General features: G+C 36.7%; 1 protein-coding gene across 2 annotated transcripts in view; it reads left to right on the top strand.

Annotated features, from left to right (window-relative positions):
- Positions 1 to 24715, top strand: part of DIP2B (disco interacting protein 2 homolog B) — a 217815-nt gene that overhangs the window by 112601 nt on the left and 80499 nt on the right. For both annotated transcript variants that reach the window (XR_013998293.1, XM_081130198.1), the window contains exon 3: positions 13321 to 13449. Coding sequence is in view for 1 of the 2 variants with exons in the window: in XM_081130198.1 (XP_080986324.1) it covers positions 13321 to 13449 (129 nt within the window). In the remaining variant the exon portion in view is untranslated. The remainder of the gene's footprint in view (positions 1 to 13320; positions 13450 to 24715) is intronic.

The following is a 24715-nucleotide window of genomic DNA, read 5'->3' as shown; positions in this document are numbered from 1 at the left end:
AGGAAAATGTCTACTTTGTATAATTTTTTAAAAAGTTTACTGTTTCTGTTATCCACATTATTTTTTATTTTTCTACATTATTCTCTTTATTTTTCAAGCTGTTGCTTTGTTTGTTGTTTTCTTCTCTCTCTTTTCTAATGATCAGTCATTCCAGAAGCTTGTTTTTTCCAAAGAACAAGCTTTTGATTTTTGTTGATTTTTTTTAGCATGTCTTTATTTTCTGATTTATCGTTTTCAGCTCATATATACAGGGTGTCCCAAAAAAATGTATACACACTTTAACAACTGATAGCTCAGTTTTGAAAATGTATTTTAATAAACACTGCTTTTATAATTATTCAAAGTGCATGTATACATTTTTTGGGATACCCTATGTATTTCCTTTCTTGTATTCTAACACGTCATGTACTTTTTAAAAAATTTCCTGAGTTGGATGTTTAGATTTTTTGTCTTCTTTCCTAAGATAACTGTTTTTTAATTTTACTGTTGTCAGAGAACATGCCTATACAAAATCAGGTTTTTGTTATTTGTTAAGATATGCCTAGTATTTGATAAATTTCTAAATCTCATCTATTTGTGTTTTATTTGTTGAGTGGATGGTTCTGGTCCATTAACTCAAACTAGTTAATTGTGTTATTCAGATCTTTTCTATTCTTACTAACTTTTTGACTATTCGATCTATCAGTTCTAATAGAAGTGTGTTGAAAAATCTGTACCGTGACTGTGGGTTAGTTTTCCCTATAACTCTGTCAAGTTTTGCTTTATAGGTTTTAAAGCTATGTTACTAGGTACACACAAATTAAGAATTATGTCTTTGTGTATTATTCCTTCTATCATGAGTAACTATCTTTGTCCCTGTAAAGTTTCTATTTTAAGGATTAAAAAAATCTAAACTGTCTAGAATTATCAGACATCTTAATTCTTCTCCCAAAGAACGCAAGGACTTTAAAAATGCTTTTATGGCCCTAACCGGTTTGGCTTAGTGGTTAGAGTGTCAGCTGGCAGACTGAAGGGTCCCGGGTTTGATTCCAGCCAAGGGCATGTACCGTAGTTGCAGGCTCAATCCCTCACCCCAGTTGGGGCGTGTGTGGGAGGCAGCCAATCAATGTGTCTCTCTCAGGTCAATATTTCTCTCTCTCTTTCTCTCTCTCCCTCTCCCTCCCCTTCCACTCTCTCTGAAAAGCAATGGGAAAAATATCCTCAAGTGAGAATTTAAAAAAAAAGTTTTCATGTTGACTACTGTCACCGACCATCTTACATTTTAGTGCCACCTTGTTTATATTCTCTCTCAGTTATCACTTACCGTTATTGTTTTATGTAGTTAACGGTGGTTAATATTGTTTCTTTATTCACTATTCATTTGTATGTCTCATTTCTTCCTCTCAGTTCAATTTCCCTCTTCCTAAAGTTTATCCTATAGTAGTTGCATATTTTAGTGACTGTTTCTTAGTGGTAAATTCTTTCAATTCATGTTTATTACTTTCTTTGCCCACCTATGTTCTTTAATTTATTCATGTCTTTCCCCAAAAAGGATCGGTTGTAGGGCTGGTGGATAATCTATATTCCATAGGTTCTGTAGTAAAAAGATAGATTACCCCTTGGCCTATTTATCCCATATATCTTTGTAGACTTTGAAGAAGGTATTTAGTTTGATTTTTTTAATGGCATTGGAATGAAAATTTTAAACTTACTTAATTATATTAATGTCCGAGATAGAATTAAGTTAAATGAAATTCGTTCTATTGCTTTTGGTAGGAGTTTCCTACTCCTTAACTTCTAGAGGGATTCATCCTTTTCCAAACTGTTCCCTTTACCTTGTTAGATTTCATCCACTCCAGTTGCAAGATGCTTCATTGTGAGGGTGGCTACTTGAGTGTAGTGTATAAAAGTAACATCCTCCACTAATCTCTTTTGAAATAAAAAATTAATACTGCTAGCAGCACTGTATTATTAGAACAGTTATGTGCACATGCTTATCTAAAAATTTTTATTATCTAAAAACTTAGTAAATGATTTTCTTTATAAAATTGATTTGGAGTTGAGTTATCTTGGGTTACATATTTATATATATTTTAGATTTCTCAAATGTTACATAAAGCTTTAAAATAAGACTCCAAGAAAAAATTAAAAATGTAACAGAGAATGGGGAAATATGGAAGAGAATACAAGATTGAAGAAAATACTTAGAAATTAGTGGAAGTTGAGTAATGACAATTTTGGTTGATAATAAGCATAATGTAATTTACTAGAATCACAGGGATTCCATTCTAAAGTCATTGTATGACAAAACTGTGGTGTGTGAAAATTATCCTTGAAAATCACTTAACCCTCCCAACTTTGGAACTGATTGCTGTTTCTTTAGTTAAACAAAACCTAAACTTTATCTGATATTTAAGGGCCATGTTTCATGAAAAATTCATATCTTGGTAAAGGTTAAAATCATATTCAGGGCGTCAAGATGCTCTTACTTATGAGAGGCATGGGAGAAATAAAAGTATGGTAGGTTCACATCTCTCCATTCTAAGCCATATGTTCTTTGAAACGAAGAGCCCATAGAACATCTTTCTGTAGTTGGAAGCTCTACGGCCTAGATATAAAGCTTCCCACATGCCTGAATTAGCACACTTGTAGGGAGAAGGAGCCAGAAATTAACTCTCTTTTGGCATGGCCCAAAGAACTGCATTTTCAAACCACAGATACTTTAACTCCTCTGTAAATTAGTCACTCTTGGCTACTCTTGGAGTTTCAGGAAAATGGAAAGTTTTGTGTAAGGGAGGCAACTCCCCTGGGCTGATTCTGTGGTCTAATCTTTAAGATACTACCTTGGATACTAGTAACTACCTGATAATTCCAACTAGCTTTAATAGATTCTTAAGGTCTTTAAAATAAGCAACACTTAAAAAAATTTTACTACTATTTTTATTCTGTGTCTTCATGCCCCAGTTTCTAGCATTAGTACCTGACATATAGTAGAGATGTTCTATGAATGTTGGTGGAACTGAACAGAAAGAACATTTAGAATTTCCAGTATCTTCTTTAGTAAACATCTGTGAAGATGAAAGTGTCAGGTAATGAAAGTAGCAGATTACAGATTGGAGAGTGATTGATCCTGGCAGCTTGTTTCCATCCTCAATTAATCTTTCAATTTAGATCTACTAAACCTCAAGAGACTGTGCACAGTATGTTGATTTTCATCTGAAATTTAATATTTCTCTTTTTTATTTTTAAATGAAATTAATGCATTTATTTTAAATAATCAAATGGTACTAGAAGGTTTGTAACAACAAAAATAAGCAGTGACCTCTTTTTCCCTGGAAATACCTTCTTTCAACTCCTCTGTTTCTTCTGGCATTTACTCTGTGTTTCTAAGTAACATTTTACTGCTTTTCTTGGCTTTTTCAATTTGAGGCATGATTTATTCATTTCTTACCCCCTCCCCCCCAAAAAAAAGAAAAAGAATTTTTCACTCTTACATATTTCTCCCTCAACTACATAGACACCACACATCTCCTATCCCATAATCATTCTGGGCAGTATGTTCAATATACTGCTTTTTTGTTGCTAAGTCAGCATTCAGTGTTTATTATTATGATTATTATAATATATTATGATTATGTAAAGATTGTTCACAGCTAAGTCACTTGGTTTATTAGGATTACATTTCCTTTCTTATTTGCACAGTTAATCTACCAGTTTCATTATTATTTTTGTAGAGACAACTCTTGGTGCTGTCTCTCTCCCTGCATTTATCTGAACCAATTGTTTTCTTGCCCTGATGCAGGCCTTCATTATCATTCTAGTGGCATTTTGGGGATAGATAGAAATGCTCATTTTTAATCAGAATTCTTTATCCTAACATTTCTATTTAAGAATTGTTCAAAATTGGTGCAAAGATAATTTCTAACAATCTAAAAGATCTCTGTAGTGTACATGCATGAACACGTTCCATGAAGTTTTCTTTAAGGGTTTTCAGAAACTGATTTTGGGCAACAGGTATCAGGGTCAACCATTGTTATTGTTAAAAATTCAGATCTGTCTCAATTTTCTTACAAATTTTATCACAGCAGATTAAAAATTATACATTTTCATTCTTCTATTTTGTTCAAATAGAAAACAAAATCCAAATGCTTTAATATTTTAAAACATAGTTTTACTTACTTACATTACTAGTATGAATGAAATCATTGTAATTTCTCACACTAGTAGAACTGTGAGTAATAAAGAATAATTAGCATAGATCAGTCACATAAACATTTTGTCAAATATGAAGACAAAATTGAATATATGTTTTTCCAGATTTATAATGGAGATATAGAAACTAAAATTCTACATTGGTTAATTTACACTTATTTTCTTATAAATTGCACTTGTTACAAGGAATATCTATAATTATAACTTTATAAATTAACTTTTGACATATATTCATATTTCAGATATCAAAATAAAAATAATAAAAACTAATTATAAAGAAAAAAAATGATCTCAGAGACCTTAGTACACCAGCAAGCTGATCTTATGGTCTCCACAACAGCTGATTAAGGTGTTGAAACTGGGAGACCTCCCTCCTCTGGATAGGTCTGAGCAGAGCCCTGCCTCAGCTCTGTTGCACAACTCTTGGCTGTTTAAATTGCCCTTGAGGTTCAACAGTGACATCTCCTGTAGGACCCATATCTTTTGCTTTAGGACATGACTGCAGCTTCTGTTTTTGATGACATTGTTCTAAACATTCCATTCTGCCTTTGTGTTTGGGATTGTGACCTTTGTGTGCATGATTTTCTTCCTTTGACTTTGTTCTACTATCTTTTACTTCATTTAGTTGTATTTGTCTCCTGCTTCAGAATAGGATCGCACCTTTCATGTGTTCCTTGGCCTAGGTTTCCACATTAGTTTAACCCCAGGCCTTTACCTATTGCCCTTCTAGGGAGAAGACATACTGCTTTAGGAATATGCTTACGTATTAACATTCTCTAGCTTGTCCTGGTAAGAAGTTCTGGTGACCCAAAGGTTTCTCCCAAACTTGATTGCTCTTGTGGTTGCTGCTTATTTTGCTAGAGGGTTTTTGCTCACCACCACTCCAGTATATACAGGTATGCTGCGTATGCTAGTTGTCCCACCCCTTTTATCACATCCTTCTAAGTTCAGTCCTGCCTCTGAGATTGTGCAAGTGTGTATATGACCAAATTGAAATGAAACAGAAGAAAACCCTGTGTTTTATCCTTTCGCTGCAAAGTCTCTGGTAACTCATCTCAAAGATAGGGACCTCTTAATGGCTTCATGTAATTGTATTAAATTTGTGAGAAGCACACATTTTTGCATAAAGCTTGTATGGCAGAGATATCCCAGTAAGCAGACTTTTCAGCTATACATTAATTCTATCCTTTAAATTGATATCTCTTCATTTTTGTTTTTTTCTAGCTGCCCACCATCATTGGTGGAAATGAGGAGACAGACAAGATCTTAATTATTTATTTTAACCAAAATATTGGGTGCTGGCAGTGCATAAGACCCAGAGCCAATTACTGCCAGAGATGTAAGATGAGTTAAGACCAGCCTCTGACCTCAAGTTATTTATACTTTAGTAGGAGAGATAAGACAAGGTATACAAATCAGAACCATAAAAGATAAAGTAAAATAAGCACTGTAAGAAAGTTCTAAACAAAGGGACATGAACTTAGAACCAGCTACTGAAACCAAGAACAGCATTTTGGAATGTTATAGAACATTTCCAATTATATAAATATTAAGTTGGCCTCTTTGTGGGTGGAGGGGTGGAGGTTGAGAGCTATTGTAGTTTATCTCATTTTGATTTAAAAGTTCCTTCCTAAGTAAGGATCACAGCATAATGGAAAGAAAATGGGATTATTTATTCCAGTTCTGCTCTTTTATTTGCTAAGTTTGGCTAGTATTATAGTCACTGTGAAGTGGAGCACACATTGTAATCAGATCTGTCCCTACATGCCTTATCAGGAGGAAGTCTACTATCTTCCTCATGGGGTTTCTCTTTCCTCCTGAATTGTCCAAGAACCACTAGGGATATAGATAGTGCAGAAGGAATGGTGGGCAGTGCACCTTCCACACCCAAAAGGGAGAGCCCCATAGTCTGCTGCTGCTGCTTAGTGCCTATGAGGTGCTGTGAAAACTGGTCCTTACCTGTAACCAGTAATGCTGATCCACTGCTAAGCCTGCTTCCCTCATTAGCTACTCTAATGGAGGAGCCCACTGTGCTTGGCTCAGCCAAGCTACTCTCTTGGATTCTCAGGGCAGAGCTCTTGGTATTGTGCTCTTTTAGCCCCATGCATAGCCATTTTCCTGATACTAATGTTCCAGGAAGCTCTGGGTCAGAATCTATCTGTTCAGATGCTGGCTACTTCACAGACCCAGAACTTGGAGCATCCCTGTCTCCCAGAATCCACCCCTAGGAATCAGTTCAGTGGCCCCTTTTCCAGACTCCAAATGCAAACACTGTCATTCTCTCCTGCAGGCAGTGAGGTTAATCACCCATCCTTCTGAGAAATGTTCTCCTCAGTGACTCAAAGGTGCTTTAGCTCCCAGGGGAGATTCCCTGAGTGATTCAGGGTACCCTCATCCACCACTTCTTGGGTTGGGAGTGGGCAGGAGGCTCTCACTCTAATGATTCAAGGTGATTATTGACACATTCTCAGTATCGAAAAACAGATTAATCTGTAGTGGGTGTCCTGTTTCCTTACTGGTACCTATTGGTAGTGTTATTGTGAAGATAAAAGGAGATGGTGTCATGAAAGTTAAAAGAGCCATAGAAATCTCTTATCTTTGTTGTCATTTCCTGTTCTAAGGCTGCTCCTTTGGCTTAGGACCAGTGACCTGACCTCGCTTTTCTTCTCCAGCCGCATTTTGTATCATTACACCTCTTTCACTGGGCCTTAACCCCACTAGTCTTCCTTAGACTTGCCAAGGTTTTTCTCTCTCACTGGCCTTCCACAAATACCATGCTTTTGTATGAGGTGGCTTTTACTTCTTTCTGCTGAGCTTACACCTACATTAATGTCTCCTTTTAATAGATCTCTGAAGCTCTAATACAAATTAAATTCCCCATTACGTGGCCTCAGAGAGCCTTGTTCTTTTTCCTTCTCTGTACATATCATGATAAAAAAAGATATATGCGAATTGATGATAATTTATTAATATATTTCTTCTCTGGACACTAGCACAAAGACCAGTGAGCGTGTCTGCTCTGTTCACTCTAAGAAGTTGAAATTTTATTTTCCTTGGTTCTCAGAGCACATCCTGCTTTACTGCATTACTCTTACAGGTGAGAATATCTATGACATCATCGGCAGAGTTGAAAGATGAGAAGCTGAGGTTGGCTTTCTTCCATCTTCCTGAATGGAAAGTTTTGCATAGTTTTATACTACTAAAAAAATAGCAGCTTCTTTTTTTTAGACTATCATTGTCATTGTATTCAAACAGTAGAATCATAGAAGAGTCTGATGTCTCTTTCTGCATAAATTATGTACATATTGATTATGGAGAAAGAAGGCTTTGTGTTGTTGAAGAAATTAAAATTTGCGGTTTTTCTTAAACTTACTGTTAATAAATCTTGTAACAGCATCACTATTTAAACATAATGGTGACCCCTAGTGGATATTCTGTATATCAGACTGAAAGGGCAGGAACCCCCAAACTGAAGCTGTCACTGTGTAATAATCAGTAAATAATCTTTTTCTTTGGATCTCAAGTATGTTTCACACTAGATAGAATTTAGCAGTTTTGAATATTGCTTGATTTGTAAAGTTTGCAGCTCTCATTCTAGCATTTATCTGTATTTGGTGCCTTTTAAAATTACTTTGATTTTATATATAACTTTAAACAAAACAATAAAATGGTAAAGAACTCGAGTGCCTCATCATAACTTCATTCCAACTACTTAGGAACTTTTTGTCTCATCTGATCCTTGTAATTGTATATAAATACAGGAGTGGGCAAAAGTAGGTTTACAGTTGTGAGTACACAAAACAGTTTATTCTTGTTTATGATTTATTAATTATACTATTTTCCATACAAACAACTGTAAACCTACTTTTGCACACCCCTGTAGTTTTAACATACACAGTTGTAATCATATTATATACATAATATTTTGTGTTCTTTTATGACTTGATATTTCATTAGACCTTTTCACAAGTCTTCATGGTCAACATATTTTTCATTTTTTCATGGCATATACTATCTCATTATGTTGATACATGCGTTAATTCTATCTTTGCTTTTGGCATCTTACTATGGTAGTGAAACTGTACGTATCTTATTCTAAATAGAGAAATCTCTATTTTCGGGCCCCAGGTAATTCCTGAGATCTGGTTGATGTGTGAAACCCTCCCTAGCCAGGGAATGATTCATCTCTAAGCAGCATCTTGCCTGCCCAGCTGACGCTGGACATGCTGTTAAATAACACCCTGCTGTGCTCCTGTGTCCCCAGGCCCCTGCCTCCTCTCTTTGATGAGACCCGAGCTGCATTGTTTTATGCCCCCTTCCACAGTAAACTGGTGCACCGGCAAGTAAGCTAAGGTGGGAATAAGCCTTCCAAAATTATTTTAATCCAGCCAGGACATATTTTTTCCCCGCTTACCTCCAAGTATGCATTGATTTCCCAGTTGCTTTTGGGGAAAGAAAAAGGAGACAATTGATTTTAGAAGATAGGAAAAAGATATCCTGCTTATAGTGTCATAATTTATTTAGGAAGCTGAAAACTGAATATTATCTTAATTTATTATGGTAAGAATCTGCTCTATGTGATGTGACCTTCCAATTAAAAAAATCTAATATTTTTCTTTTCTTCTTTACTCTTAACTATTACTTTGATGTTCTAAAATGAACATGTTATTTTTATAATCTAAAAGGAGAACTTTTCTAAATTATAGAAATCCAGTAAAGTCAATGGAAAAATATATGTTGTCCAAAGTAATTGCTATTAACATTTTCCTGTATTTGCTTCCATTTTTTTCAGTGCATAATAAAATATGTTTGTAAATCATATATTCTAAAAAGTAAACTCTAATATGTGGGAATAAAAATTTATAGAATTCATATATAAACTGGAGAGTGGTAATTCACATTCAAAAATATTAACTCCAGGATTTCATTATTAAGCTCTTCTGTTATTTTTAAAAGTGATTCAATTCCTAGGAATTCATTTTATGTTTTTTCCTTTACGCCTCTTTTAGATATAGGCTCTCTTGAAGTAGGTATATCACACCTTTGGATCAAGATTATTGTGTCAGGAATCCATGTTTTTGTGACATGATTTGGGCACCTGAGGAATGGTCATTGAACAAACTTGTCAGCCACGTATTGAAACTGCAAATAAACCTTTTTGTTTCATTTCTCGCAAGCTACAAGGAAATGTTTGTCATGATTTTAGACCCAAAAGGGACCTGGTCTGCTTGGATGACTAAACCCCTGAGGAAGCTGAGATAAACATTGCAGAGCATCATTCTAATGTTGCTTGGTGAAGAGCATGTTGTATTATGAGGCTTTTTTTTTTTTTTGGTACCAGTTCACTAGATCTCTTAGCTAAGTGTCATCTGACTCTGATTCTCAATTCTCATCAGATGTCTGTATTTGTGTTATATTTCCTTGTGATTTGGTCTGTGATAACCTCTAGATAATCTGAATGGAGATGATTCTCTCTAATTCTTCCTCAAACAAATGTACCAACTCCTTGTTCCCGTCACATCCCTATCATTTCTTTGTTTCAATTTTTATTCTTTAGCGGACATTATCTTCTTTTTCCTAATTAATTACATTGAAAAATACAAAGTAAAAGCCTAAGTGAGCGGACAGTGGTAAAAAATACATGAACCATTTATGCCCATCCCCTGTGAAATGCGCATCTATATTCATTCCTTTCATACTTTGGATTACTAATGCCTAATTTTGGATGTACCATGTTTCTTAGCAGGGTGGTTTGATCTATCCTAGCAAATCTGCTTATTTAATTTAAAAAATAATCAGTGATAGGTACTTTAGTTGTATATTCATCTGGCCCTTCAAAAAGTAATACAAAGCTAGTATTTTAAACCTGATTCTCTAAGTCAGATCATTTCCTCTGTGCATATTTTCAAGCAAAGTACCTCATGTGTGCTAATGTGATTTCCTTCCGGCATCATCTGACCATGCTAATAAAATTAGCACCTTTCTATTTTTTGTTCTCTATTTAAAGTTATTTGGAATATATTTTTTAACTTTTTAATTGAGTTTATTGGCATGACATTGGTTAATAAAATTATATAAGTTTCAGATATACAATTCTATAATACATCATCTGTATATTATATTGTATGTTCACCCCAAGTCCAGTCTCCTTCCATTATCATTTATGCCTCCATACCCTCTTCTACCTTCCCCAACCCCAACTGGAATATGTTTTAAATAATTTCTCTAATGAATGACTGAAAGCTATTTGGAGGGGTTTTTTGCAGAATCTTTCACATGAAGGCAGGCAATTTAAAAAAGCAAGTGATTGTCTAGCTGCTGACTCTAAATCCTGAAGCATTTAGATACTCGCAGACTAAATTATTAACTTTAATTGCTTTCCTCTGAAGAGTCTTGGGAGAATTTTCACAATGTTTTTTATAACCTTTTCTGGTGGAGAACCAGTTGGTTTAGACAGACCTGGGTTCGAATCTTGGCTGTCTTTCTCTGGTTCTGTAATTTTGGATAAAATAATACATGTCTGTTTCTTTTTCTGTAGTAAGTTGATAGTGATGGTGCTGACTTTGTAGGGTTGCTGTGAGAAATAAGAAAAAATGTGAAACTTTTTATATATGCTTCTATATGCACAGCGCCTAGCACAAAGCAAACACTTAGATGTTAGCTTTTATTGTTATAGGCTGGGGTGGCAAGCTTTTTCTGTAATGAGCCAGATAGTAAATATTTTAGGTGTTGAGTACCATACAATCTCTGTCACAACTAATCAGCTCTACCTTTAGTGTCAAAGCACCCAGGGCAGTGTGTAAACAGATGAGTATGGCTGTGTTCTGATAAAACTATTTATAAAAACAGACATGGACTATAGTGTGTTGACTCCTATTCTAGAATAATAAAACTAACAAATGAAACAAGGTATGAAAATATTAAGAACTCAATATAGCTCTTCTGTGAAATAGATTATTAAGAGAATTTAGGTTGATTAAAAACTTCAGTTTGCAAACTCAGACGTTACCTTTCAAAATCTCAGTGTTAAAACATGTTCTGCTTGGTTAATATATTTTATAATAAAAATCTCAGCTACCAGGAACCATCAAAAATAAACATTTCTGGATCCATAAAAGCGCTTTTGTGCAGAACATCTTAAAAAACACTCTTTTGCCTTCTTAAAAACCATGTATAAAAAATAATCAAACTTTAAAAACACACCCAAAAACAACCTTTACATTATATCTTCTGATTTTGTGGGTCAGAAATTTAGTAAGGATTCAGTTGGTGATTTTTGTGCTCCACTGGTACCAGTTGGGTCACTAAATGCTTTCACCTGGTATGTACAGGTTGGTCTGGAAGGTCCAAGATGGCTTCCCACACGTCTAGTGCCTTGGCGGGCTCAGCTGGGAACATCAACTAGAGTTCTTACATACAGCCTCTTGAGCATGCTAATCATTTTTAAAAAAATGAAATGACATTATGAGTCCCAGTTCCTGTAGTACCATAATACCCTCAGCCTTCACTGAGGCCTGTGAGGCTGTTGCTTGCAGTCCCTGGACCACTGTGCAAGCTGATTCTCAGCTGTGGTCTGGAGCAGTGCAATTGCTGGATGGATGACATCTTACTGTAGTGGACACCTAATTTGCTATGTGTAAGCTGCCTTTCTGGGCACAACTAAGTGCTATTAAAGAAACTTAAAATGTGCCTTAAAAAAGAAGGAAATCTTGCAGTGTGTGACAAAATGATTGAGCCTGGAGGATATGATGCTGAGTGGAATAAGCCAGTCACAGAAGGACAAATACTATAGGATTCCACTTACAGGAGGAATCTAAAATATTCATACTGATAGAAGCAGAGAATAGAATGGTGATTGCCAGGGGCTGGGGGAGGGGGAAGTGGGGAGTTGCTACTCTAATGGGTCAAAAGTTTTAGCTATGTAAGGTGAATAAGTTCTAAAAATCTGCTGTGCAACATTGTGCATATAGTTAACACTATTGTGCATTTAAAAATTTATTAAAAGGGTAGGTATCATGTTAAATGTTCTTACTATATTTTTAAAAACTATGACTACCGTTGGGGGAAAAAAGGACTGTAAAATATCAGAACTTAAGGTGTTTTTCTTCTGCTTATTTTACCTACTTTTTTCTCTCCCATATTCTTTTTTTTAAAAAAAAAATATATATATATTTTTACTGATTTCAGAGAGAGGAAGGGAGAGGGGGAGAGAGAGAGATTGAAACATCAATGATGAGCCCGGCCAGGGGTGGCTCAGCTGTTAAGTGTTGACCTAGGATCCAGGCGATCAGGGTTCGATTCCTGGTCAGGGCACATGCCAGTTACGGGCTGCAGCCGATCAATGACTCTCTCATCATTGATGTTTCTCTCTCTCTCTCTCCCTCTCCTTTCCTCTCTCTGAAATCAATAAAGATACATATAAAAGAAACATTAATGATGAGAGAGTCATTGATTGGCTGCCTCCTGCACACCCCCGACTGGCGATCGAGCCTGCAACCGGGGCATGTACCCTGACCAGGAATCGAACTGGGATCTCCAGGATCCTAGGTCAATGCTCAACCGCTGAGCCACACTCGGCTGGGCCCTTCCTGAATTCTTGATGAGAAAGTAAATGTTGGGAGAACAGACTGTGGGACAGACCATACCCTGGAAAGGGAAAGGTTCAGGGGTGACTCCAGTTGGAAGAGGGCCTACTAGATATAACTCGAAGCTATGTTTGCATAGTAAAACACCCTACTTTTGCTTAAATGATAAATTTATTTGGAGTAACTTATGTTGGGGAGACTAAAGCTCTGCAAGCCATTCTTTGTACCACTCGCAGGATTAGGGGTCATGTACCTGCCCCAGCCCCCTGCCTACCAGTTCTTGGAGTCTCTGGAATGGCTTATTCTCTTTACATAGATTGTTTTGCTATTTCTCTCCTATCACCTGTTCACAGCTATGGCTCTAAGCTGATTATTTTTTCACCTGGATGTCTTTGTATCATTTTTCTGTATGTATATCAAAGCTCTCTAACCCTTTGCTATAGATGGGGTAATAATACCCATCTCAGAGTGTTGTGGGAATGATGTGAAGTGCTCAGAAAATGTTAGCTATTATTGTTATTGGATAACCATCTTCCTTTTTTAGAAACTGATTCAGCAGCACAGAAAGAACATAGAAATCAGACACCTGCTCCATCTGCAGCTCAAACTTCTGCTCCATCCAAGTACCACCGAACTCGATCTGGGGGAGCCAGGGATGAACGATACCGATCAGGTGAGAAGGAACTGGAAGTTATCTGTGGCATCGTTTTTGCTGACTTAGTGTGAACTGTGTGTCCTGAGAGCTTCAAATTTTTTTTCTGTTTTGTTTCCTTGAAGTACCAACAGGTCTATATTGATTTTTTTATCAGTCATTTATTGAGTGCCTATTATGTGATAGGTAATTTAGATACTCAATATTTACTGGGGATACAGCAGCAAATAAGACGTTTCTGTGCTCAAGGGCAGAGAGAGAGCCAGACAAATACAAAGGCAATGTGAATAAGTAAATAAGAAAGCAAAGGCCTAGGGTCACATAGGTGGTGTGTAGGGAGAGCTTAGTGAACTATGGTTGGAAGAGGCAGGCCCTTCTGTGTTTGCCAGAGCTATTAATTAGTCTGTAAATGATGAAACGGGAACAAAAACTCACAATGCAATTTCAAATTAGCAAACTCTTAAGTTTTATTTCTTCTGACCCAAAAAGTAGCCATGGGAAGGGAGAAGGCAACATGCTGTGCTGGCAGTGGGAGCATGCCATGTCCAGGACCCTCAGGAAGATGTGGGTGCAGCAAGCCTGTCCCATGCCCTTCTGCTGCCCATATAATCTCTGCAGCACATATATTGTTCCAGGAGATAAACTGTAATGCAAGTTTATTTTCTCTAGATATTTGACTCACTTGTGCTAGCCAAGATTACCTTAACCTTTTTTTGAATTGAAAAACGGGGTGTATGTTGCATCCTCTCCGAAACTGCTTCATAGAAAATGAGGTAAAGGACTTGGATGCAGAGCTGTGTCACCCATGTTGTGAGCTGATTTTATTAGATACATGTTTTCACACACTGGAAGGAGGAATGGAGAAGTGTCCAATAATATAGAGGCTGTATGCCACACCAGAATTTTCCTTTGTACCTAACCTGGTCTTGAACACTCAGGGGAGGCTTTCTCAGAGAACAGGACATCTAAACGGAGTCGTGGCAGAAAGACAAGAGTTGGCCAGGTAAAAGGGACATAGCATCAGATAGTAGACCTGAAAACAACTCATTATGGCTGGAACTTAGAATGCAAGGGCCCAGAGGAGGTGGGAGATGACGCTAGCAAGGTTACTAGGGACCCAGTCTGGAGGAACCTTGAACAGCATTGAAGGATTTTCAGCAGAGCAGTACAAATCAGATTTGTACTTGTTCTAGCAGCTCATCCCAGCTGCACACTGCATGCTCTACCACTACTGTGTCCCAGTTCCTGTTTGTTTTTACAGCATATAATAAAAGGATTAGCAAAGAACCAAAAAATGATTCTCTACGTCCTATGTCCAAGCTGATCATATGTAGTAAAAGGCCTTAGTGAGCTTATTCAGACTTGTAAAATTTTGACCTTCACCTAGTAAAACCTAACTGTGATCTGTAGCCCCTGTTCCTTTATACCCTTTTTTTTCCCCTTCCCCCAGATTTACTGCATATATCAAAAAGTATAATTTGCAAATCATATACTGGTTAGCAGGCTTCAGTGTCTTAGGTACAGGGGTACTGAAGAAGATTTAATAGTCAGGTTTTGAATATTTGTCTCACTGGGACTGTTTTTTTAGGGTAGGTATGAAATGTAGGCCAAGAGGAGGTAGAGAAAAAAGGATCATTTCCTCTCTCTGAAATATAATAATAATAACCCCCCCTGAAGATATTGAAAGCTATGAGAGGACTGCAATGTTGTCATGAGGGGGACGGGAAAGAGGAAGTTTGCAAGCATGGATTTTGGTGAAAATCACATTTTTTTCAGTATATTAGAAATTGTTCAACTAAGTAGCAAAGGAAAACTCAGTATGTTCTGAGAATCGTGGCTTCCGTGAATAAGAAACCAACAGTAGTAGCAGAAGTAGAGCAAACTAAGTAATAGAATTTGATGTGAGTTGAACTTTACCTCTTTGCCATTCCATTCATAGGAAGGCTTAGATTTACAAGTCACTTGCAAAAAAAGCTTAAGAACATAGGGTATGTTTAGTGAAAATCACAAGCATTCAGAGTAAAGTGATGGGTACACAAAAAGGATTTAATATGGATGTAAGTTCAACTGGAAAATTTCTCTCTTTCAAATTATAAGTGAAAGTTTATTTAGAACGTCACAGAGGTAGGTAGAAGAAGTGAGCCATCAGAAAAATGGGCTCAGGAAACAAGTTAGAGCAAAAGAAGGGCTCCTGGAGCTTAGAGGAGAGCGGGAGAGAGACACACGCCTTGAGTGATGAAAGAGGCACTGGAAAATTCTATTTGATGGTGGCTTATTAACACCTATGACATTTCAACCAATCATAATTCAATCTAAATAGACTTAGTGTTTCATGTTTCAGACTCGGTATAAAGAGCTTTTATTTATTCAGAGTTTAGGTCATCTGACCTGATTCTTCTTTCTGTGCTTAGCCAAGAGGGTCTGACATTTCAAGTACTATACTTACTCAGTACCTCTTTTTCCTGCAAATCAAGGCATGATGCACATTTCTACACACATGTTACAGACACAAGTGTAGAATATCCACTAATGCCTGATATGGCAAGTGATCTGATTGTCATTCTTTTTTTCTTTTTAAAATTTTTACTGATTTTTTAGAGAAGGGGGGGAAAGGCATTGATTTTGTTGTTCCGCTTATTTATATATTCATTGGTTGCTTCTTCTATGTGTCCTGACCGGAGATTGAACCCACAACCTTGGTGTATCCAGAAGACGCTCTAACCAACTAAGCTACCCGGCCAGGGCCTGATTGTCATTCTGACAAGTCCTTTCATGTTAATCTTTTTAGCAGTTAGCCACCTCAAACAAAACAAAAGCAAAACAGGACTTTAAAGGAGTATTAGTATCACCTTCTTCAGCTCAAACATTAGTGCTGGAAAGTGATACCCAGCCCTCATGTGCTGCTGGCAGAGATGTCCAAAGGCAGCTGTGTCTAGGGACTGAACTTCAGAAGCGATTTCTTTATCAAAGATCAAGAAGAATTGTGTGCTGGTGAATGAGTCAAGTCCAGTTAAGAGAGAGCAGCCTGTTCTTATAAGCAAGAGGCTTGGCTAGTACAGTGACTGTGAACATCTTCTTTGCCCATGGGTATATTGGCCAGGGTTTATCATGTTAGAAAATAGTTGGGTGCTTTGATTTGTTCTGTGGCCTGATGCTGTGAATCTTTGTGGCAAAGAACATGCCTGTAATTATTAATTATTCAAATGGGCCTTCTAAAGCTTGTTTAATGTGAATAATTCCCTAGTTTTAGCAAGTTTGTCATCATATGTTTATATCTTATGCAAAAATATAATTTTGGAAAGGTTTACAGTAATTAATTGTGTAGTGTGAGCATTTGATTTGCTGCTGTTCTCTTGTTGAGAAAGTGCTTTTTCTGAGTATAAGCAGTTAATCATTTGTTTTCCAAGACAGCTAAGAACCATATTTCACCTAATACAAAAAGATGCTTTTTATATTTTAATATGTCTGAAATCAGGATATGTTTTATATAAAATATCATCATAGATTCAATTAAATATGGTAATCTTGATTCAACTAAGTAAATCTCAGGGACACTAAAATAGTATAATATAAATACAGTAAAAAATATTTCATTTCAGAGCCAAAAGTAAGTTGGCATTGTGGTCTTGAAAGTGATAGTGCAACAGTTTGGAAATATCTTTTAAACTATAAATATTCATGCACTTTGACCCAGAAATTCCACTTCTAGGAATTTATTTTAAACATCTATATATGTGCACAAATATATACATATGTGTGTGTGTGTGTTGTAGTAATATTTGTAATAATACAGTGGTTAGATAAGTTATAGTATGCTTACATAACTACATAATTTCACATATAATGGAATTATATGAAAGCTGACTTAAAAATTCTGTGAAGGCTCATAGAAAAAAAATTAGGTAGATCTATTTGTGCAGATATGGAGAGATGTAATATATATGTAAAATATGTTTTTATTGATTTCAGAGAGAGGGAGAGAGAGATAGAAACATCAGTGATGTGAGAGAATTATTGATCAGCTGCCTCCTCTACTGGGGATAGAGCCTGAAACCTGGGCATGTGCCCTGACCTGAAATCAAACCGTGACCCCCTGGTTCATAGGTTGACACTCAACCACTGAACAACACTGGCCAGGTGAAAATATATTTTAAAGTAACAAACGCAAAATACTATGTAAAATGTGATCCAGTTTTGTGAATATTAATAATCGTATGTATTATTATGTACAAAGACACAGAAATCTGAAAAAATATGTACCAAACTATTGAGGTGGGATTATTTCTGGGAAGTGGTGAGTCTAAGGAAAATTTTCACTTCAGCATTATGTGTTTTAGATTTTTTTTCCAATATATATATAATTTTCCCCCCCAGTATTTTTAATTGTGGTAAAATACAAGATACATGTAACATAAAATTTATGTATATTAATTTTAAACAAAAAATAGTTTTTATTTATTTTTTATTTTATTTATTTATTTTAAAATATGTCTTTGTTGATTTCAGAGAGAGGAAGTGAGAGGGAGAGAGAGAGATAGAAGCACCAATGATAAGAGAGAGTCATTGATCGGCTGCCTCCTGCACACCCCCTACTGGGGCTCGAGCCCGAAACCCGGGCATGTCCCTTGACCTTCTGTATCATAGGTTGGTGCTCAACCACCGAGCCACGACAACCTGGCCAAAAGATAAATCAATTATTGTTCTTATTCTTTTTTTTTTTTTCTTTAAAACCATTTACTTACAAACTTTAATTCAGCAAAGGCCTGTATGAGAGGATTGGGGGCCCCCTTGAAGTAGATGTCGACCCCCAGAGCGAGGAGAAGGAAGCTGGTGGCCTAGCTGGCCAGGGGCAGGGTGATTCTGACCCAGTGTAGATTCTTCTGACTTAATGCTGGGAGCTAAATGCAATAGTAACTCCCTATGTCATCCTAATTGAGAACGTTGCTGTCTCTGACCTGGTGACATTTGCTAAGGTGGCTGCCACCAAGACCATTTTACTTCTATTTTAATATACTTTCTCATACCCAGGAAGGTAAATTGCGTTCAGTTCAGCAAGTATTTATTGTAGACTTCCTATGAGTCGAGCACAGTTTAGATACTAGAGAAACACAGATGAAAACACAGGAATCCTTTATACAGGTTACAGAGGCGGCATACCAGAGGGGGTGACTGGGGAAGGAGCCTGGGTGCTGGGCACTGTCAAGGGTAAAGTCTGGGCCATTTTGAAGGATGAATAGCCATTTGCTATATAGATATCCCACGCTAAAAAAACACAATTTGTGAAAACAGGAATGTGAAATGCATAATTAAAATTTCACTGCCCCTCCCCACCAGCACACAGAGTAGTGCCAAAATTAATGTAATATTCTAATGTTACAGAACTTAATAGTTGGTGCCTCTGCCTTAATTTAAAATGTTAAAGTGGTTGGCACCTCAGAACTTGGTAAAAATGGCATGACTTTGTTGGCTTGTAGATAACTCCTTGAAGTGTACTTTTCTACTAACCTACCCACACATCTGCCTTTCAGTCTTTCCATATATATCCATGTCTCTGTCTGTCCTGACAGGTAGAGGTGCTTGGTGTTTGTTCTGCTCCTGGCCCTTAAAGGTCAGCTGTGCCACTTATGCACCGTGTCTTAACCACTTCATTAAAAACAAGCCTAGAAGCAGCTGCTATAAAACTGTAAAATAACATTTCCCACTTCTCTTTTTGGGAAAGATGAAAAAATAAATGGTCCACTGTTATCTATAGATGTGGGGAAATAGACACACTCCTACCCTGTTGGTAGAAGTGTTATTTATTACTAATGGGATTGGACATTTGGGGATATGTTTGTTATCCATTTGTGCTGCTTCTGTAAACTACCTGTTCATTCCCTAAGCCTATTTAAAAAAAAAAAATTGGGTTGTTTATCTTTTCTAATTTATTTGCAAGAGTCCCCCCCTTTTTTTTTTAAACTTAAGGATACTAATTTATTTCTAAGGCATCCGTTGTTAATGTTTTTTCTCTTTCATTTCTGATTTTAGTTATTTGAGTCTTTTCCCTTTTTTTCTTGTAAATCTAGTTAAAGGTTGTCAATTGTGTTGATCTTTTAAAAAAACAACCACTGTTCATTGATTTCCACCCCCCCATTTAAAAAATTCTCTATTTTGTTTATTTCTCTTTTAGTCCTTGTTATTTCCTCCTTTTACTTCCTTTGGTTTTATTTCTTGTTCTTTTTTGAGTTCTTTCAGGTATAAAGTTAGATTGTTGACTTGAGAGCTTTAAAAAACCCAAAACTTTTGTATAACAATAAACCACTAAAAACAATATCAAAAGACAAATGACAAACTTAAAGAAAACATTTCTAACGTATATCAGAGATAAAGAGCTACTATTCCTTACATAGTAAGAACTCTTAAAAATTAAGGGAAAATAAACTCAGAAACCCAATAGAAAAATGGTCGGGTGACATGAGCATTCATTTCACTTACAAAGTGGCCCTTAAATACTCTGTAAGGATTTTTAATCTCACTAATGATAAAAGAAGTGCAAATTGAAAGTGTACTAAGATATCATTTCTCAACTGCCAAACTGGCAACAATCAAAAAGCTAGACAACACGCTCTGTTAGAGAGGCTATGGGGAAGCAGGCACTGCTATACATTACTGATAGGAAGGCAACGTGATAATATTCTTTTGGAGGGGAATTTGGCAAGATGTAACAAAATTAAAATATATTCACTTTTTGATTTAGGAGTCTCACTTGTAGGAATTTACCCTGAAGATACATTCTCATCAGTATAAAAATATATTTGCACAAGGCTTCTTGTTGCATCATTATTTGTAATTGTAAAATGTTGAAAGCACTTACATGATAGTAGTTGGATAAACTGTGGTTTACATCGAATGGAGTGCTCTGCAGCTATAAAAAAGAATGAAGATCTCTAATAGCTGATATAGAATGATTTCCAGGATATGTTATTAAGTGAAAAAAAGCACAGTACAAAAAATATATATATAATATGTTACCTTTGTGTATGAAAGACAGGAAAATGAGAAAATAGACACTTACCTGCTTATTTAAACCAATAATTAAGAAGATTGGTTACCTGTAGATAGTGGGTGGAATTAGGGTTAAAGTAATTTTTGAGGCAGTAATGCATCTTTAGGTTACCTTTTGGAATCGTCTTAATTAAAGGAAAACTGTTTCTCTACTCTCACCACTCCTGACAACAAATGTGTGGGTTTTCTACATCAAGCAGTTCTCTAGTCTGCATACACCATGCAGGTATCCTACAATTTAATACAATTCTGACACTAACTACCTGGAGTTATTGCACACTCCGTAAGTTAAGGGCTCTTTTCCCCCAAGACTGCCCCACCCTCAGATGCCAATCACAAGTAGAGGGTTTCCATGCTATCCACACCTCTGGCTATAAATTGGGTATTCATGACCCCCTCCTCAGGTTTGATAATTTGCTGTATCGGCTCACAGAACCCAGGGAAATACTGTTACCAGTTTATTATAAAGGATACGAACAGTCAGCGAGATAAAAAGGTATATAGAGCAAGGTTCAGAAGAGACTCAAGCCCAGTAGTTTCTGTCCCCATGGAGTCTGGGATGCACCACCCTGCTGGCATGTGGATGCATTCACTAACCCAGAAGCTCTCCAAACCCCTTTGTTTAGGGTTTTTGTGGATGTTCCATTATGTAGGCACGCTTGATTAAATCATTGGTCATTGGCAATTAGCTCAATCCCTAGCCCCTCTCCCTTCCCTGGAGGATGGAGGGGGAGGTTGAAGTTCTCAGCTTCTAATTATGGCCTGGTCTTTCTGGTGAACAGCCCCCATCCTGAAGGCACTCCGATCACTCACAAAATTGCAAGGGCATTAGGAGCTTAGTGTCAGAGACTGGGGAAGAGACCAGATATATATTTCTTATATTGTCACATGTTTGCAACATTGGGAGGGATCTAAGGAATATAAATAAAAACAAATGATCCTAATTGTATTATTCAGTAGAATAATATAACCACACCAAAGAGGGAGGGGTTGAGAACTAACCCAAATAGCTTCTGAACACAGTCTTTTTACTTAGACTAAAGACAGAAAGAACTGCAAACAAATATTGAGCTCTAGTTAGATTTATTTTTCATAGTGATACAGGATAGCAGTTTCAGAGCTACTTTTTGTGTATTGTAGGATTAAGTGAACAAGTTGAAATAGATAGAGGATATTGTGAAGCAGGTTTCTTACTATTAGAGAATGGAGGTACAAATAGGAAGGGGTAGAATGAATTCTATGGTGTTAAACTGGAATTGGAGGTGTTAATATGAACTCATGGTTTTTAATATAGATATAGATGGAAATAAATGTAGATATATGTGGGAATGTTTATGTTTATATTTATATTCCTTCATCCACTGTAAGGGCTTAGAAAAAAGATACCCCAATAGCACGGAGCACTTCTGATGCTGAGATCTTGGATTTTATACCATTCTCCACTAAAAGGAGCCAAGTCTCCTTGGAGAAATGTATAATTTTAGTGCTGGAGCAGGGAATGTACCATATGAGCCTGGAACATCTTGTACCGGAAAATAAATAACTGCTCAAAATGATGGGGATGTGTCAAAAGGACGTAAGAGTTGGTTTGAAGGGGCTCCTGTTGGCCAAATCTGGGATAATATTAGTACAACATCAAAATAAGTAGTGATAGTAACAGAATAGTCATGGAATTAAGTGAGAATCAATAGGCCCATATTGATACACAGTCATGTGCCGTTTAACAGCAGGGATGTGTTCTGAGAATGTATCGTTAGGCAACTTCATCATTATGCAAATATCAGAGTGCACTACACACACCTAGATGGTATAGCCTACTACACACCTAGGCTGTATGTTATAGCCTGTTGCTCCTAGGCTGCAAGCCTGTACAGCATGCCACTGTATAAAACAGCATGAGATGAAATCAAGCACAAGAGAAAGTAATACAATCAGGAGACAAAGTAAACAGGAGATGTATGAGGCTGCTACCAGTGTAACACAGCATATTATTTTACAGCAAACTTTTCTTTTATAAGTAGAAAGAGTACACTCTAAAATAATGATAAAAAATACAGTGGTACCTCCGTTTTCGAATGCTTCTGTTGACGAGCATTTCGGTTTATGAACGCCGTAAACCTGGAAGGAAATGCTTTGGTTTTCGAACACGCCTTGGAATTCGAACACGCCACGCAGCTTCCGCTGAGGGCAAGATCCCGAGGCCCAGCTGTCAGCTGTTGATTCCTCGGTTTTCTAACGCTTCAGAACTCAAGTGGTCTCTAGAACAGGTTACGTTCGAAAACCGAGGTACCACTGTATACTAAATACATAAACAGTAACATAGTCGTTTACTACCATTATCAGATATTATGTACTATACATAATTGTATGTGCTATACTTTTATATGACTGGGAGTGCAGTCTTGTTTGTTTACACCAGCATCACCACAAACATGAGTAATGAATGTGTTGTGCTACAGCGCTTGGCGATAGGAATTTTTCATCTCCATTATAATATTAAGGGACTGCTGTTGTATATGCGGTCTTTAGCTTTTTCTTAGAATACCAACTAATAAACACAGAAGGAATGATGGAGTTATAAAACCACCATTTTGTAACCATTATAGAAATAATTGATCCAGCCAAGAATCATCAGTGGATGCTAAAACTAGTGGGTGAAAGTTTAGTGAAGTATATAACATTTATGTAGTCTCAAAAGCATTCACCCATAAATTAACTAATTACACAAAGGGAAGAATAGTGACTTTATAGTGGATTAACTTAGCAGACACCATTTTAACCAAGTAATCAAAGTTACTGTCACCACTAATAAGGCAGATGCATCCTGACGTCTTTCAAGGAGACACATTAGTTCTGTGGTATTCCTGCCAAAATGCAGAATCTGAATGTAATTATGAAGAAGTATTAACAAAACCAAAATTAAGGGATATTCTGCAATATAACTAGTCTGTACAAAAATGTGAAGGTAATGAGAGACAAAGGTTGAGAAACTGTTCCCGGTTATAGGATGATAGAGAGACATGACAACTAAATGTAATGTGTGATTTTATATTGGGTCCCAGAGCAGGGGCAGAAAAACTATAGAGGACATTATTGGGACTATTGGCTAAGTTGAAATATGGGTTGGGGGTTAGATAATAGTATCAATTTTGAGTTTCTGGATTTTGATAAATGTACTATGGTTATGTAAGAGAAGATCCTGTATATCTCAATAATTGTAATTAATCTTAAGGAAATAGGATTAGACATGTGTGATAAAGTGAAAATACTGAATTAGTCTTGCTATGAAGAATTGCTATGAATATTTGCAAAAATTTGGAAACAAGGTTGCCTAAAGAAATTATGGCACATCAAAAAATAAAAATAAAAATAAATGCCCGGCCGGGCGTGGCTTAGCAGTTGAGCGTCGACCTAGGATCCAGGTGATCGGGGTTTGATTCCCAGTCAGGGCACATGTCCAGGTTGCAGGCTCGATCAATGACTCTGTCATCATTGATGTTTCTATCTCGCTCTCTCCCTCTCCTTTCCTCTCTCTGAAATCAATAAAGCTACATTAAAAAAAAAAAGAAAAATTATGGCATATCATGCAGTGAAATACTATACAGCCCTTAAAATTGTATTGTAGGTCTGTATTTACACAGAAAGATGTTTCTAGTTAAATCAGTGAGGGTTTTTTTGGTTGAATGAAACAATTCTGAGGCTCTCAATCATGAAGTTCAAGGACCTTTCTTCTTTCTAAGGCAATGTCATAAAGACTCAGCTCTAGGACCTGCAATTTCTTGATTCAGTGTTTAACCCCCACCCCCTCAGCAAAGGATCTGATTGGTCCAGCTCTTATAAGGAGCACATTTATTTAGCACAGACAGGCCTATGGTTTGCATGTGGGTTGGGCCCATTACCTGAGGAGAGGAAATTGTTGGGAACTAGAGAGTCACTTCATTTGTTATCTACCTCAGTAGGAGTATGTAAGAGTTAAAAAAAAAAATCAAAGAATCCAAAATACTGTGTACAATATGGTCTGATTTGTAGAAATGTAGAGTGAGTTTGAGGGTAGGAGTGGAGAGTCATGAGTTCTGTCTGGTTATGTTAATTTTGAGATTCCAATTAGACATTCAAGTGGAGAGCTGAATTCTTTTGTGGCCAACGTGACAAGCAAGTGACATCAGCCCTTATATTTTAACACAAATGATAAATAAAAATCACCTAAACATCCCCTTTTCAACAACTGAGGCAGTGATAGGTC

The sequence above is a fragment of the Miniopterus schreibersii genome, assembly GCF_964146895.1.
Source record: "Miniopterus schreibersii genome assembly, chromosome: 2".
NCBI lineage: Eukaryota > Metazoa > Chordata > Mammalia > Chiroptera > Miniopteridae > Miniopterus > Miniopterus schreibersii.
This window is presented reverse-complemented; position numbering and strand designations above follow the sequence as displayed.